This window comes from Impatiens glandulifera, chromosome 1 (assembly GCF_907164915.1).
Source record: "Impatiens glandulifera chromosome 1, dImpGla2.1, whole genome shotgun sequence".
Classification (NCBI taxonomy): domain Eukaryota; kingdom Viridiplantae; phylum Streptophyta; class Magnoliopsida; order Ericales; family Balsaminaceae; genus Impatiens; species Impatiens glandulifera.
Window position 1 is genome coordinate 135,639,976 of NC_061862.1, and position 19,396 is coordinate 135,659,371.

The 19,396-nt window shown below is 30.4% G+C and overlaps 1 protein-coding gene across 1 annotated transcript; it reads right to left on the reverse strand.

The window, feature by feature from the left end:
* Window positions 1-404: 404 nt before the first annotated feature.
* Window positions 405-935, reverse strand: LOC124944238 (uncharacterized mitochondrial protein AtMg00810-like). The gene has a single exon (XM_047484618.1). The coding sequence runs from the start codon at window positions 933-935 to the stop codon at window positions 405-407; it is 531 nt and encodes a 176-aa protein (XP_047340574.1).
* Between the last annotated feature and the right edge of the window lie 18,461 nt (window positions 936-19,396).

Sequence of the window (19,396 nt, forward strand, 5' to 3'; positions counted from 1 at the left end):
ATATAATATATATATATATATATATATATATATATATATATAAATAAGATTATCATATTAAAATTCACTAATTTAACAATCTAAATATATTTAATTGATTATATTTGTTATATAGAGATACACTAATTTATGAATCTCAATTATATTAAATATATTACATTAATTACACTCCTCAATCAAAGTAGGTGGACAATGTATGTTGAGATTTAATCGAAATTTTTCAAAAAAAAACTCTCGGAAGCCCGTTCGTGAAGATATCCGCAAGTTGAAAGTGAGATGAGAAATGAAGAACTCGAACCTGGCCACGAGAGACCTTCTCACGAATAAAATGAATGTCCATCTCAATGTACTTGATCTGTTCGTGTTGAACGTGATTACTAGAGAGGTAGATCGTAGTCATATTGTCACAATAAAATAAAAGTAGCGGTGGGAACCGTACAAAGAAGTTCTAGGAGTAAATTTCGTAGCCAAAAGGTTTCTGAAACCACATTCGCAACCGCCGGGTACTCAGCCTCGACACTAGAACGGAACAAAGTGGTTTGACGCTTAGCCAACCCAGAGATTAAATTATCTCCTAAGAAAACATAGTATCCAAATGTTGAACGACGTGTGTCCGGGCACCCACCCCAGTCAGCATCAGTGTAAGCGAAGAGGGATGTAACAGAGGATGGAGACAAATGAAGGTTAAAATTAAGAGTTCCTTGATTATACCGAATAATTCTCTTTAGAGCCTCCATGTGTACCTCTCGGGGATCATGCATAAAGAGACAAACCTGTTGCACCGCATACGTGATATCAGGACGAGAAAACGTCAAATATTGTAGAGCACCATCTAGGCTGCGATACAAAGAAGAATTTGACACAGGAGAAGAGACTGAAGCCCCAAGTTTCGGTGTGGTATCAACCGGCGTAATTGACGGCTTACAAGATGACATACCTACAAGGTTTATAATCTCATACGCATACTTTCGTTGAGAGAGGAACATACCATTTGCATGAGGGTTTACTGAAATTCCCCAAAATAATGCAAGGGACCCAAATCTTTCATAGAAAATTTTGCACTCAAGTTAGAGATGACGAATCGGCGGAGAAAGTCAGATGATGTTGTCAATATTATATCATCAACATACAATAACAAGTATTCCATGTGCTCACCTTGACGAAATACAAACAATGAGTGATCTAAAATAGTATGGGAAAAACCAAGTGTGGACACAAAATCCGTAAAGCGTTTGTTCCAAACTTAAGGAGCCTGCTTCAAACCATATAATGATTTCTTCAAACGGCAGACATGATGAGGAAATGAGGAATCTCTGAACCCAAGAGGCTGATGCATGTATACAACATCATCAAGAGTGTCATGGAGAAAAGCATTCTTTATATTAAGTTAGTGAATTGACCATTTCTTCGATAGGGAAAGACTGAGGACCAACCGAATAGTGGCCGGTTTGACAACATGACTGAAAGTCTTCCTACAATCAACGCCATCCTGTTGAGTTTTTCCATCACCTACAAGACGGGATTTATGCCTCTAAAAAAATCATCAACACGGTCTTTATGAGTAAAGATCATAAAGAACGAATAATATTAACATCAATTGGACGGGGAACCAACTATCATGTCTTGTTAGAAATTAAATCATTAAACTCTTTATGCATGGCTAGCTTCCAATTCGGATCCTATAAGGCATCTATAGGGTACCGAGATAAATGAGATTTAGACTCAGCAGAAAAAAGGTTAAGAATATGTTTGGGCCGAAACACCCCCGCTGATTTAGAGTGACCGTTCGAAGAGAAGAGGGAGGTGGAGTTAGAGTTGGAGTTGGAGTTGGAGTTGGAGTTGGAGTTGGAGTTGGAGTTGGAGTTGGAGTTGGAGTTGGAGTTGGAGTTGGAGTTGGAGTTGGAGTTGGAGTTTGAGTTGGAGTTGGAGTTGAGGTTGAGGTTGAGGTTGAGGTTGAGGTTGGAGTTGGAGTTGGAGTTGGAGTTGAGGTTGAGGTTGAGGTTGAGGTTGAGGTTGAGGTTGAGGTTGAGGTTGAGGTGGAGGTGGAGGTGGAGGTGGAGGTGGAGGTGGAGGTGGAGGTGGAGGTGGAGGTGGAGGTGGAGGTGGAGGTGGAGGTGGAGGTGGAGGTGGAGGTGGAGGTGGAGGTGGAGGTGGAGGTGGAGGTGGAGGTGGAGGTGGAGGTGGAGGTGGAGGTGGAGGTGGAGGTGGAGGTGGAGGTGGAGGTGGAGGTGGAGGTGGAGGTGGAGGTGGAGGTGGAGGTGGAGGTGGAGGTGGAGATGAAAATGTATACTTATGATGAATCACATATGGTGATGAAGGATCATCGAGAAAATCATACGAGAGTGGAGGGGACTGAATTTCAACAAAAGGAAAACGAGACTCATTAAAGATGACGTGACAACAAATAATGATTTTATCATTTGATATGTCAAAACATTTATAGCTTCGTTGATTCGATGGGTATCCAAGAAAGACACATGGGGTAGAATGTGGAAGCAAATGGACTGTTAGGCTAGGGCGCAGCGAAAAAAAAACCCTCAAACTCTAATACAAATACAATACATTGTTATTCTCATTCCAAGGATGTAAAATGTATATACAAGATTATATTTATTATATTAAGATTCACTCATTTAATAACCCCGATTATATTAAATATATTACATGTATTAATATATATATATATATAAATTTAGCATTACAATATAACAAAAAAAAGTATTGTTTAGATTGTTAAATATCTTGTTGACGTGTTTTTAAATCTTAATTAAAAGACATATTTTAGCGACGTGTCACACTTTATATATATATATATAAATATAAACCCTGTAAAGATAATAATTTTAGCCTAGTTTAATATTAATTATTTAAAACACCTTCAATTAAAATAAGGATAATATAGATTTTCCCCTCTTATCCGTCTTGTATAATTTCAGATTGTATTATTTCTTTCATTAATTAAAATATTTATAATTTTAAATTATTATTTTAATATTATATATTAATATTCTTTAAATTTAAAAAATAAAAAATCTCTACTTTTACACTTCACCGATTTTTTTTTAATAACAAAATAACATGAATAAGAAAAAACCGCGGATCTGTGACTAGCCATGATATAAAATGTACATGATATTACAATTAATAAATAAATTATCATTTAATATCAATACAGCCAAACCAAGTTAATTTGCCAAGAAAAACCTTAGGATTGGTTTTGTTAGAGCTTATTCCAATAAATTTTTGATTATTTAAATAAATTAGTTGATGTTAATTATAAGAATATAAGTTTTTTTTAATTAAGTATTTTAGTGTTTTATTAATAAATTGAATAACGTGATTAATAAAAAAAATGAATGAAATAATATTTAATTATATAAGAAAAACTACTCAAGAGAACAAAATTTTATTATCTTTACTCTTGCACAGTAAAAAAAATATGGATAATTTGTTGATACAATTGTGAACAAATGAAGTTTAGTTAAACGAAAAAAATTAACGAATAATAACGTATCGCAAAATATTGAAAATATTGAATTTTTGGTATACCGAAATTTTTTGTAAATCTTGTAGCGACAACAAAATATATTAGTACGATATCAATACGAGTTTTTCAAAATTTCTCTATGGTGGTGTAAGTACTAAAATTATACACCCTAGTTTATAAAATTAAAATAATTATTTTGATTTATTTTTGAATAAAGGAAATTAAAATAATTAATCCCATAACAAAAACCAAATTAAAACAATTAATGTGGCTAATTATTATGATAATAAAAATCTAATTAATTAAGGAAAATAATAAAAATAATAAAAATAAAATTATTTGGAGAAAATGTTTTACTCATTTATCTTAAAATAATTTTAGAAAAAAGTTAGTAATTAAAATAAATAATTTAGGATGAAATGAGGTACCCATTTCATCTCCCAAAATTATTTATTTAACTCTAAAATATGCAAAATTATAATAATAATAATAAATAAATTGGTAAAATATTTGCCATATTCATTTAAATATTTTTTTTGTATTTAAAATATTAAAATTAACATTAAAGGATGAAAGAAAAATCAATTTAAAACAAACTCTTAAGAATTTAATAAAAAAAAATTAATATCGTGATCAGGTGTAGCCGAAACCGGGAGAAGAAGAAACAACCGAAAACTGGGTCATTAGATGAGCGTTGGGATCTCATCCAATGACCTAGACGCGCCCGCGTAGGCCACTACAACAAAAGGAGCGCACACCCGAGCTGTAACGGACCAGTTAATGCGAACATTAGTCCCGTTAGACAGGACGTAAACAGAACGCCCAAACACCAACGTCGTTAGACAGGGCGCCCAAACACGCTCAAAACGATGTCGTTTTGAGGGCTACCTTCGTCTCCAACGTGATGTCGGAGCTGATAAGATCAAAAAACTATCTTGGATCTTCTTTGAACTTTCACTATAGTCAATCTTTTTAACTAATTCAAAATGTGAAATGTTCACCCTACATCGGTGATCATTCCCCTAAAAATATAGGCACAATCACTACATATATCTCAAGGGGATCAAGAACAACCAAAACGCCAATAATAGGTTTTGGCTGATTCAGTCCACTTGAACCATCCAACCAACTTAGGGATGTTATAAATACTCCCCTCCCCCAAGTCATTCTGAATCGAAGGAATCAACTCCCTTTGTAAATCAAAGAAAATCAAAATCTGCCATTAAAGCTTGAACATTCGATTTTTTTTTATTTTCTGTTTGACGCCTTAAAGTTTGGATCTAAGCATCCCAATAGCTTCCCTAAGGATCAAGGAGTGTTCTCCAATCTTTTGTAAGGTTTCAATCACCCTCTAATTCATATTTATAGTTTGAATTTGAAATTTTTATATTTCAAATTGTATAAACCTGTATGATTATTGTTTATGGTATTTTATGATTGGATATTGATCCAAGGATCATCGATGAACTTTCAGAATATGTTAGAAACAATCAACCAACCTAAAACAGAAGAACTTAAATTTGAATTTTCAAAATCAAAAAAACGTATTTACTGTTCTTGGGTTAATTTTATTGAATCACGGCCTAGAAAGAATCCTAACATGATTGTAATGATGTTGTACAACTATTTGAATAATGATTGATCCATCCCGATCTTGTTGGATAAAAATCAAAATTTTCAAAATAATTGAAATTTTTGAGTTCTTGATTTGGTAAAAAAAAACATGAAGTGTTCTTGTTTTGGTACTAATAAAGTATATTGGATATAAGGAAACTGTTGGGTATCTCCTTTCCCTTCAAAACAATTTTAAAATCAAAAACTCAAATTTTGATCATAAACTGTTTTGAACGATTTGATCATCATCCAGGTTGATAGATACCTTGAGATGATGATCAACATATTCCTAAAAGCTTTTGTGAAGCTACCCAAACACTTGAATCAGATAATCCAAACTAAAAAATTGAATTAAAAAATATGAGCATTGGTGTTCTTGAGGACTGAGGATTGTTAGCCTTGGACCGAGAGATGAGGATCCTCGGTCCGGACCAAGACCTAGGACCGATGATTCCAATAGAACAAAGAGGTCCGACCGATGTTCTTGAGCTAGGATCGAGAGGTCCGACTGAGGATTTTAATCCAGTACTGAGAGGTCGAACCTAGGAGTGAGTATCTCCGAACCTAGGACTGAGTATCCATGAACCTAGGACCGATGAACTTAGCCCAGAGCTAACCCGGGACCAATGGGTACACACAGACCGATTAACTTAGCCAAGGCTAACCCATAACCGATGGGTTTATACACCTAAACCAGTAATTTCATCCAAGGACCGATTGTTCTTAACATCCAGACCGAAGGACATCGACACTCCGACCAAAGATCCTTAGCCTCGACCTAGATTGAGAGTTCCTAGACCCCGACCAATAAAAATGGACCCAAGGCCTAAGACTTCGGTCCTAAGGCCTATAGGTTCTACTTTTCAAAAACTAAAATTATTTTTGTAATTTTGGGACCCAAACCATTTTCTAAGAATCCCACAAAATTAGAAAAATGATTTCAAAATATATTTTTGGTTATTTCCACAAAAAAATATTTTGACTAAGGCATGTTAGGTGTTTATTTCTAAACTCTAACATACTTAAAATGACTGATATTCTTCAGATATAATCCATCTTAGTTATCATCAACAACATATACAAGCATTTAAATAATATTATTTTAATATTTTAAATGATGCTTAAACGTAAAAGCCTGACTAGGACCGGAAGAATAATTAGTTAAAACTCAAACATTATACAACCGATTTTCAAAAGTCAACTTTATAAGTAGATGCCGTTTTTAAAACGGGTACGGAGAATGAAGCGTAAATGCCCTTTTTCCGACTATCACCAAACTAAGAACTGAAAGAAAACTCTGGTCAATATGTTTGTATACGTATGCCAACTTTTATTGATTTTCAAAAATCAATTGGCGGTTATGTTTAATTAATTTAAACTAAAAGATTTATAAAAAATTAAATTGGGATTTGATTAATACAAATCCTTAGATTATTTAATATTAACCCCAAAATTAATTATTTTTAGTTAATTTCAAAAGCAGTAAGGAATCATTTAAAAAATCATTTAAATAATTATATTTTTAAAATAAAATTTCTGACACGCAAATCAATGTTAAAATTCTCGAACCTCGAGTTTATTCGCAAAACTTATGCAAAAAGATTTTTCCAAAGATTACAATTGGTATATACCAAAATATAGAAATAGTATTTGAATTAATATATATATATATATATATATATATATATATATATATATATAAAAGGAAATAAATAATGACTAATAAATAATAAATTTAAGTTATTTATCTTCTCTTTCTAATTTGAACAAATTTAAATTTTCTATACGATATATCCTACCGAAATTTTGGTATACCAAAATATCGATACGGTATAAATATGTTTTTTCATGTATAGAAAAAACGTTGTACCGACCACTTATGTACGCCTCAAATAATCAATATTAGCCATTTCCCTTTTTACATTTTTCAATTTGATTACTTATTTTGATATGTTTTCTGTCTTATTATGAAAACTTAAACTTGTTATTATACAAAATTATGTTAGTATATATTGTATTAATGGATTAGTAAGTATTTATTATTATATTTAAATGAAAATTTTCTTATTGTATGCTAAATGTAACAAGATTGTTTGAATTTTTCAATCCTATGCAAATTCCTCCATTCCTTTGATAAAAGATAATAGATTAGATGTTTTTCAGAGGGCAACTTAAAATGTTAAATTTTGAATACTGGTGAAGGTAGAATGGTAATTCTTATATGGGCTTCCAGATACTTCAATAATAAATAAATAAAATTATAGAGCGGGTTTCGTTTATCCTCTAGCTGGGATCATGACAAGGACTAAACAAGTGGTGTAAGACAGCTTCTTATCCTTTATTATTGCTCCACCATATTTATTGCATCTCATTCATGACATATGTAGATCTATATTATTTATTTCATTGCCACATTGGTTAACTAGCCATAAAGAAAATCAAAACAATAAAAACCCTTCTTTGATGTCTTGTCAGGTTGATTTTGTGTGTTTGTGGAAACAAGATTTTATGAGGACCCATGTTTTCTAATTGATCTAAGCTCTATCCGAATTGATATTTTTGTAAATAATTGTTTTGATATTTGAAAGTATCGAAAATGGTCGATGAGTGGGGTTGATCGGGATACATGTCTATGATGATAACAATGAAGGATCAATATGATTTTCAATCAGCTTGGTAGGATTTAATAGATGAAGGGAAACATATAAGTTATTAAAATATATTGATGATAGATGAACAATTAAAGATAGATAAATAATTGTATTAGTGTTTGCTTCTCCACACTTTAATGTTGATTATAGTTGGAGGGGCTGGTGTTTTTATTATGAAAGATGACTGATCATATGATGAGAAAATATAATGATGTGGTTTATAAATAAATAAAATATTGGGCCTTTTTTTATAATTAAAAGAATTAAATATTATTCCATTCATTTTTTTTTTATAATTATTTCATTTCATTAATTAAAATATTTTATTTAAAATAAAAATGTTTAGAAAAAAAAACTTAACTCCCAACAAGCTTAGTATTAATAGATGAGGTGTGAATGGTGATATCTTGTCGTGGTTGTGTAGATAAAGTGCAAACAATATGAAAATGTTTCATTGAAGAATATATAATTAATAACTTTTGGAGTATAAACAAAAACAAAATGAAAAAAAATTATAAAACCAAGTTTTTTATTATTAAATAATTACTTTTTAAAAACAATTTGTATATTTCAAACAAATAAAATATTTTAAAAATATATAAGTTCAGAATAAAATATTTAACAACAATGATTTTATTTAATAATGTTATATATAATTATATTTATAATATATTTTATTTAGAATAGTTTTCAAAAATTATTAAATAAATACCATTTTATAATACTAAAATAAATTTATAAAATTTGAATTTAAAATAATTTAATCATCTATTTAAAGTTATAAAATAAATACTAATTTTTTAAACTCTAATATGTTTGAAATATTTTACAAGACTAATAATTTTAATTTTATTTATAATATATGGTCATTTAAATAATTATTATAACAATTGTTGTCTTTTTGTATATTTATTAAAATAAATTTATAATATTAAATAAATTATTACATATTTTAATAATATATTATAAATAAAATTATATATATTTAAATTGTTAATTTTATTAAAAAAAAAAAAAATCATTGTATACCAATTTATATATATATATATATATATATATTAGAATTTTTAATTACATTAAAAAAAATTAAAAAAAAAATTATTGTTAGAAATATTTTATTATAATATTATTGGTTTTAGCAATTAAAAATAAAATTATATAAAAATAAATTAGAATTGTTAATCTTGTTTAAAAAATTCAAAATAAAATTTTAATTTTAATTATTAAACCTGAGTTTCAAATACAGTATACCGGTTGCTTGATTTCAAAGTGGCTTCAAAATTTTAAATTAAATTACTAAGGTAAGGTATACTTGGTGGACTAAACAATGAATTTATCAATTGTTAATTTATTTTGAAATAACTACCTTTTTAAAAAATAAAATAATCTTATAGAAAATGCTAACAACAATTTTAATGTGAACAGTCATCATCATTTAAATAATAATTTGTGTAAGTCAACTAGTGATACATTCTTCTATGTTAAAATTTGATTGTATGTTTGAATAAAAAAAAAAAAAATAGAGGGTGAGAATTTGGAGAGTGAATGATGTATCATTATATCTTTTTCCCAATAATTTTTCATAAAAAAAAAATTAAAAGAAAAAAAGAGATAAATTCTTTTATATTTTTGTAACAAATAAGATTCCATCACTTATTCAATTTCTCATTCTCTTCTCCAAATATTTTTGCCTTATTATTATTTCTTTAAAAAATTCACATTTTTCCTTCTAAATTTCTTAAACATAATTATAAATAAATATTTATACAAAATTAAAGATTATTTTTATTTATAATTAAAAATATTATTTATTTTATATTTATACGTTACAATCATTATGAATATTCATACTTTCAAAACTAAGATGAATTGTCTGACCATTTTTTTTATTAATGTTTTTATTTATTCTTAAATATGATTAATCTTTTTGTTTATTAGACTTTGGGTGAGTAACACTTGGTATTTTATAATTTTTTTTTTGTTATATTTAAACTATTATCATTTATATCATATTACATTATTGATAAATTTAATAAAGAAGTTAGGGTTTCTCGTTAACGAAATTTAACAAACTAAATATAATGAAAGAGTTTATATAGTTAGTGATTACAATAGACTGAAATACCCTTAAGTGATAATAGACTAAAAATTTTCCTTCAATGCTAATTAAGATAATAATAATAATATATCTATAATCCTCTCTCAAACCACGACGCAACATCATTAATCATTGAGAGTTTGTCAGTCAGAAAACATGAAGTCAAGTCGAATGCGTTTTTGTAAATATATCAACAATCTATATTAGTAAGTAATCAACGTAGGAAAACAATGTCACATGCAAGAACAACAAGAAGGTACTCTCTTTTGCCCAATCCATTGATCATCCACCTAGAAAGCACCTCTTCAAATCGGACCAACCAAAATCAACAACCCTCAAAAACAAACAAAACTCATTAAACCATCCTCCTTCTCCAAAAGCAAACCAAATTCAACTTCCTATTCTCAACAACAACCAAAACCAAGATTCACAAACAAAAGAAAAATCAAACCAAATTAAACTTATTATTCTCAACAACAACAACCAAAACCAAGACCAATCATAGTATATCGGGTGTAACCGATATCCGGAAGAAATCCTACAACTAGAACCGCGTATATCAGATAAGTGATGAATTTTCATCAACCGCCCAAGAAGCGCCACCGTAGCCCTCTATAGCTAGAGACGTGCACGCCCGAGAAGTAGGTGATCGACTAACGCCCATTAGTTGAAACACTAACAGAGCGCCCAATTGCTGATGGAACTAGACAGAACGCTCGACGTCCACGTTTTCCCTCGAAACGACATCGTTTTGTGCCTAGTTCTTCTTTCTCGCCACGATCGCTAGACGGATAAACATGAAGACCCGTCTTTGATTTTGAAAAGATGGAACTTTTTCTACAGTCCATCTTTACGGCTGATTCGAAAGTTGAAATGATCATCCTACATTGGTGATCATTTCTACTACTTCAATAGGGATGATTCATCCCTATTTCGTCAAGTTGGCTCAAGAAAATCCAAAACACCATTAATGGATTTTGACTGATTCGATTCACTTGAAGTCTTCACCGACTTAGGGATGCTATAAATACACCCCCTGAATCATTCTGAAGGCAAAAGATAACAACTTAAGCCCTGAATCAAAAGTTTTCAAAAATCTGCTCCAACCTTCTAATTTTTCGAAAGTTTTGTATAAGATTTAAAACTTGGATCTGAGCATCCCAAAAGTTTCCCTAAGGATCTAGGAGTGTTCTCTAATCATTGATAAGGTTCCAGTCACCTTATACTTCATATTTACAGTTTGAATTATAAATTTTATATTTCAAATTGCATAATCTTGTATGCTTTTGTTCATAGTATTTTATGGTTGGAAATCAATCATATGATCACTTATAAACTTTCTTGATAGGTTAGAGACAATCAATCAGCTTTAAACAGAAAAACTCAAATTTGAATTTAAAAAATAAAAAACGGTGTTGCTGTTTTTGGGCTAATTCTCTTGAATGAAAACCCATAAAACATCTCAACATGATTGTAATTATGTTGGGTAAATGTTTGGATCATATTTGATCCATCTCGATCATGTTTGATGAAAATAAAATTAATTGAAATTTTGGAGTTCTTGATTTGGTCAAAACGAACATGCAATGTTCTTATTTTGGTACCAATCAAATATATGAGATATAAGGAAATAATTGGTAGTTCCTTTCTCCGTAAAACTACTTTAAAATCAAAAATCTAGTTTTTTAGCACAAATTGTTTTGAACGATTTGATCACCATCCAGGTTGATTGATACCTTGGAATGATGATCAACATGTTCCTCGGAATTTTGTGAAGCTACCCAAACTATTGTATTAGAGAATCCAAGCTTAAAAATCAAATTTACAAAACTGCACTTTTGTGTTTTATAGGATCAAGAGGTGCAACCTAGGATCGAGAGGTCCGACCGACAACCATCGGTTCAGACTGGGACCTAGGACCGAGAAATTCAAACCCAAGACCGAGAGGTCCTACTGAGAAATTTGATAGGACCGACAAGTTTGACCGATGTTCTTGTGAAAGGACTAAGAGGTCCGACTGAAGATTTTTACATCCGACCGAGAATTTAAACCTAGGACCGAGGACTCATAAACCTAGGACCGACAAATTCCACCCAAGGCTAAAAGGTCAAACCTAGAACCGAGGAATCTCGACCCTGACTGAGAATTCCAGAACCTATGACCGATGAATAAGCCTCTCGTTCTTTTATCATTGGGGATAGCACATTTGCCCGATGATTGAGGACTTTCAAGCAATCCTTAGGTCTGAATATGATGAACTCGTGATTTTGGTTTCTCACGACCTTGAACTTGAAGAACCATATGTGATTCTCAATAACTTATATTCTTCTAGAGTATATAATTTCATACTGTTCACCATTGATGATGGATTTATCAATATGCGACATCTTGACGATTTTATTTGGCGTTTCCAAGGAGTGGACATGACCATCGACCCCATACAAAGTAGACAATACATGCTGGTGGTTCTGACTTATTATTTTTTTATCTCACTGAAAGCCGACAACCTTCTGTTTGGCTCCTCGGGGTAGTTCATACTATGATGGAAAATGCACGAGGGTTGGCTGGTCTATTCCTCGTCGATCACTCATTGGTCTCCGCGTCTTTGTTCCAGACCCAACCTCCTATTCCTGCTGAGGATCACCTTTGGTCATATACCTCTAGTTACCTCTAGTTGTTGGACAAATTGCATTTCTTGCCCCGTCCTTCATCTCCTTATTCTTCCTAGTCAATCCAGCCCATGCCATTTTTTATGTTCACCCAATTCGCTTCATTTTTCTATGGTATCACTTTGATACCATGAAGTACAAGATGGTGAATTCTCCTTTCATCATTGTGCTGGAATTAGAAGAATCTACCTAATAATTTACCACTAATATATTTCAACAATTTGGCATGCGAACAACTATTTCGTGGATAGGAGTCATTCCTTCGGACATGAGTCATATTTCTCCTTCTCTTTACTTCATGTACCCATCAAAGTTGGTGTGTGCTCATTTAGTTCAAATTCCTTAGTCACTAGATCAATTCTATGGACCGAGGCCAATTGTCTCTATCGTCCACATATCATCGAACAGCAGTAGCAATGGAAGGACCGTATTAACGAGTTAAACTCTATATCAACAGAGTAGCCCAATCTCTATATTAGAATAACTCTTTATATACCAGTACTTTAGTTATTATTTATGTTGTAGCTTTACTACGTGTATGAACTCTTTGTGTACGAGTGAAAGCAAATTTTGTATGAATGATTATTATTATGAATGCTAATCGGATTTAAGAATGTTCAAACTACATTCCATTTCATTAAAACGTTCATTGATAGTTTTACATGATAACTTCTTCTATTTATGCCTATAATTTAGAATAATTGATAATTTACATGATAACTTCCTCCCTATTATGTCTATAATTCAGAATAATTGAAATATACTTGTAATTTTCATGTAAAACCATGAACACATTTATGTAGAAATATTTGATACCTTAAGGTAAAAGCATGTTTGTCCTTCATGTAAACCCTACTAAAGAATTAAAGATTGAAACAAACGCTAACGGGTGAATTTTGCTTCACTTATAGTACATGCTAAGCAAGTAAAACAGCGCCTAGTAAAGCTTTCGTCACTTCTATTTATGGCTCTAATAAAAGTTAAACAAACGCTACCTAGTGAAGCTTGCTTCACTCTATTTACAGCCGCTATAGAAGTGAAACAAGTGTTACCGAGTGAAAATTGCTTTACTTTTATTTACGTTGTGTAACGAGTGAATTTTTTTTTGTATGAATAATTATTATTATCAATGATAATCGAATTTAATGATGTTCAGACTACAATATATTCCATTACAACGTTAATCGATAGTTTTATATGACAATTTCTTCTATTTATGCCTATATTTCAATTTAATTGATAGTTTTACATGATAACTTCTTCTATTTACACCTATAATTTAGAATAATTGATAGTTTTATATGATAACTTCTTATATTTATGCCTACAATTTAGAATAATTGATAGTTTTACATGATAACTTCTTCCATTTATGCCTATAATTCAGAATAATTGATAGTTTCACATTCTCACATGCTCCAACAAAAAATCTCCCCAAACATTTGCACCAAAACCCAATATTTGTGTGAAAATTTACACATTTGCACCAGCTCCAAAAAATATCTCATACATCATCAAGTTTCTTCTCGAAAAGTTTTATAGTCTAGTTCACACGAGAGAGATTCCCGCATCAGATTCTATTACAACGTTACTAGACTTGCATAAACTTTTCGAAATGAAATATTGAAAATAGGTTTTCGACAAAGAAATCGGTACCTTTCAGGACATTTTCTCTCAAATATGCACATTCTCACCAGCTCCAACCAAAAATCTCCCCAAACATTTGCACATTTGCACCAACTCCCAACATAAATCTCCTTATATCATCAAGTTTTTTCTCGAAAATATGATGTAGTCCAGTTCACACGAAAAGGATTCCCACATCATATTTCATTACAGCGTTACCAGACTTGCATCAACTTCTCGAAATGAAATCTTGAAAATAGGTTTTCTGACAAAGAAATCGGTTTTGTATGACTAAATCTGAAAAATATACCATTAGCTAATGTTTTAGATTGGGAAAATATTTTCATAGGAGAGAGTTGAAAGAGATAAATAAATAGAAGTGAGTTAAGCTCTACCGAGTGAAGCTTTCTTTACTTCTATTTACAGCTCTAATAGAAAATGAAGCAAGTGCTACTGAGTGCGCTTGCTTCACTTATATTTAATTATATTTATATAAACTATTAAAGATTTCCTTCACATTGTCTCTTTCTCTCTCTACCCTTTCGTGTCTAATCATTTACTTTACTCTTTTGTCTCTTTTCTTCTTAAAATCATAAATGCTCATATACTGATTCTCTTTATTTGCTCGCGTTTGAAGTAGCTTCTCTTTCGATAGCTCTTCCTTTGACCCGATATCTGACATTTCTGAAAAGTATTTCTGAAACACGGGTCTTGTGCCACAAAAATGGTAAGAAAAAGGTTTCCATTTGAGTTTTTTCTAGTTTCTTTAGATTTCTTATTTGTTTTGAAGCTATATGATTATCTCTCATTTCATAATCAGGATTCAGAGCAAAAAACTTATTCTATCTATTGAATCGACGACGGAAATGGAAGAGTAAAAATAGGAGGTAACTCATTTAAAGTAGATAATTTATATATTTGCTTGCTTTTAATATTGTAGTAAGTTTATATCAACAAATTTATAATTCATGTAAAAACATTTATACCTTAATGTTATCAATGAAGGATAGTTTTACATGATCAATTCTTCTATTTACGTTATACTCATATTATTTGTAGAGTTCACCTAAAACAAAGAAAACACAGAAGCATCAAGCAAGCACTCAACACCCTTGGACATACTAACAACATCAACTCAAGAAGAATTTATTGAGAATCGTCTTTAGAAAATAAAGTTTTTTGATGCTCCAATATTTAAGACTCGAACATCTCCAATGGGCCTTCATAACCTCATTCAAAATTTATCCAAAGAACAAAAGGATGTAGTGAGGGACATTATATTTGGTTCCCTTTTTTTTACTGGGCACATATAAATTCTTAAAGAATTTCTCCCGAAGCATTGTGAGTTTTTTCAAATCCAGAAAGAGATCCATCATCCTAAATAGTAAAGAGGAGATTCAGATTGAAGAACATGATGTTTAATGTGTATTGAACATCCTGAGAGGGGAATTATAAATTAAAGAGTCCACTAAAGTTGACTCGGACGAGCAGGAGTACAAGGACAATATGAGGGCGTGGAGAAGGAGATAGGGAATGAAGGAGAGGAGATCCTCAAACCCATGAATTGCCCAAAAGAATTCTATAGAACAGAGCTGGAGACAACAAGTTTCAAATGGACTTCATTGTGTTTGTTGTCTCTAGTTTTTTTTGACTTCCCAAAATTCACAGTGCAGGTATACCCCAACTTCTTAACATAATTTTATGTAAAGGTATTTTGACCTTCATGTAAAACTATTTCATCCTTCATGTAAAATGATTTGAGATTTCATGTAAAGTACTACAAGAAGTATCTAAAATTAAAGATTTAAACTAGTGCAACAAGTGGCATGAAAACATGTCATCATTTTTTCATGGACCACTAACGTTTTTTTTAATGAGTGTTTAATTGATATCTATGTATCATTTTGTAGTTTATTAATTTATAATTTATGAACGTAATATATTTATAAATACAAATGGATCAATTTTTCTACTTGGACCGAGTCATTGAGCACAAAGTACATAGAAACATCCCAAGGAGTTCCCAATTTCGGGATGCTAGGACAACAAGAAGATGTACAAGTGGATTGAGTATGAGTCTAAAAATGGGGGGTTTGGGCAGGGTAGAACCATTCTCGCATACGCATTACATTGATAGAAGAAGAGGATGAACCTCTAAAAGAGCTACTTGAGAAGAGTACATTTAAAAGAGCTACTTGAGAAGGAACTACCTTTGAAGGAGCTAACTGAGAAGGAACTACCTAAGAAGGAGATACCTCTGAATGAGAAGCCTCAAAAGGAGTAGCCTTGGAAGGAGAAGACCTTAGTGTGAGAATATGATTGCCTAATATGGACATGACATCACTCCTGCATTTAGGTTGAGAAGGCTTGTTGAGGCTACATAACCATTGACACAAGGTTCTCAGATCTACATAACATGCTTGTAAACGAGAATTACAACATGAACAAAATAAAGTTGTAGAAGCCTCTATTAAGCCTTTTTCCAAGGTCATAAACTAGAATGTAGTGCTTAAGGTATGCTTAGGAAAGAACGTACACAAGACTAGACATTACCAACAAAGACAACAACACCATTCCTCCCACCACTAAAAACAACAACACCATTTCTCCCACCACATAAGACAACAACAACATTCCTCCCACCACCGAAGACAACAACATCATTCTTCTCACCACCGAAGAAAAACAATAACATTCCTCCACCACCGAAGAAAACAACCACATTCCTCCCACCACCGAAGAAAAAAAACAATATTCCTCCCACCACCAAAGAAAACAGAACATTTCTCTCAACACGGTAGACAACAACAACATTCCTCCCACCTCCGAAGAAAACAACCACATTCTTCGACAATCAAAAGTAAAAAATCAATCAATGAATGAACAACCACACACTGCCTTTCTATTCTACCAACAATAGATTGTCCTACATTGATTCAAGTCTTGGGAATACCAAAAGAAGCAATGGAGGCTCCTCGATCGTCACAACCCAGAACCAGGCCCATAAAATTGCCCAATGCATTAAAATCCTCATATTTCAACGACATTTTTAAGGATGTAGAAAGATTAACATTCAAGAAAAAGTTATTTGTGTGGTTGATATTTGAACAAGGGACAGGACCAAGGGTAATGTTTTATGTTCACACTTATTTATACGGAAAAAATAAAATTATACCTCATATTGAAATATATTACTGTGTTATGCATTGAAATGTTATTTCTAAGTGATAAACTGACCTTGAACTTGACGCGTAGTAATTTCATTAGCTTGGAAATGGAGAATTGGGTAGACAGACTAATAGTTAACGTTGGGCATAAGGGTGAGAAAAAATACCGATATTAAAGGTATATCAAAAATAATGTATCGTAATATATTGAAAATATCGATTTTTAAGGTATACCGAAAAAATGTAAGGTATGATACCAATATAGAAATTATTGGTACGATAAATATATGAGATTTTTAAAATTTTGATATATCGAGATATACCGAATTACCGAAATAGTATTAAGTAATATATATATATATATATATATATATATATATATTACTTATAAGGAAATAATTAAATAAATTTGATATTAATTTAATTAAAGAAATATAATTTTTTAATAATATCAAAATATAATTATACTGAAATATTATTCTATATATGTCTCTCTACCTTATCGATGAGATTGATTTTTTTTAAGTTAATTTATTTTTAGGTATCAAAGTTATAATACCGATACCGTACTGAAATTAAGGTATACCGAAATGAAGGTAAGGTAAAGATATGAATTTTTTGTACACCGAAATTAAGGTATATCAAAATAAAGGTATACCGAAATCAAGGTAAGGTAAATGTATAAATTTTTTGCATACCAAAATTTTAGGTAAGGTATAAGGTATGGATAAAATATTAAGGTATACCGTACCGACCCACCCTAATTGGACGTTTATCTTCAACACAAATGATATAAAACAACTAATGCCTAAAAAAAAAAAATACTCCACCACAACGACTATTGTAAACTCTACCAACACTATTATTTATAAATTTTGTATATATATAAAACTTTTATACTTAAATTTTCTTTTTTGATTAATTTTATTTTTTCTATCATTATATATATATATATATATATATATATAATATATATTTCTCTTATATAAATATATATTCTCTATCATTATTAATTTTATATAATAATATTTTTTCAATTTTTCCTTATTGTTATATATATAACCGTTAATTAGTTTATCATAATTTCTCTCCCAATTAATTAATTATAAATAATTATATTTTCTCTCATTATGCAAGAGAAATTTAAAATAAATATATATTTTCTAATTAATAATTTTTATTTTTATTTTTATTTTTATATTTTACATCTTTATTTATTTTCACTTGATTTTATCTATAAATACAAAGTTTATATATATATATATACACACGATTGTAAACAAGTTTTCTCTCCTTATTAATTTTAGATAAAAATATTTATATTTTTTATATATATATATATATATATAAAGAAAGAGGAGTGATAAAGAAAAAATTTAAGAGAGGATGAGGGATTGAATGACACGTTATTAATTGTAAAAATTAGAAAGAGTGAGGATAAAGATTAGTACAATGCTATTAATACATGTAGTGCATGTATCCATTAAGAAAGTGACACTTGTTCAAAAAAAAATATCAACAAATGAGGGAGTTAATGGTTACTTTGTGTATAAGTGTCATTTCATGAACAAATGAGAGATTTGATAATTCACTTTTGTGTATAGGTACGTATCACTTCATGAGTGGGATACATGTAATATCTTGTAGTATAAAATTTATTATTTTTTCAAAAAATCAAATTCATGCGCTAATCATTCTCTCTTCCAATCATTTCTATAAATAAATCTAAAATAAATAATCTCTTCACATTTATTTTTTAATATATATATATATATATAATGTTTTATAAGTTCAAACCGACTATTTACTATAAAAGAACGTTTATGAATTACTATAGTTAAATTAATTTATTCTAAAAATAATTTTAGAATTTTCTACCACCATATATTTATTTGTACATATATTCATCATATAAAAATATATATATATTATATTATCCATAATATTTATATACTCATTATTTTATATATATATTATTTATTTTTCATTATATTAATTATCTTTCAACCTTAATAAATATTTTCTCTCACATCCTATATATATATATATTATTAGTATTTTATTTATTTGTTTTTATAGATAAA

Bases quoted from the DNA above. Each gene is read 5' to 3' on its own strand.
- LOC124944238 (XM_047484618.1), bottom strand. From the start codon at position 935: ATGTCATCTTGTAAGCCGTCAATTACGCCGGTTGATACCACACCGAAA.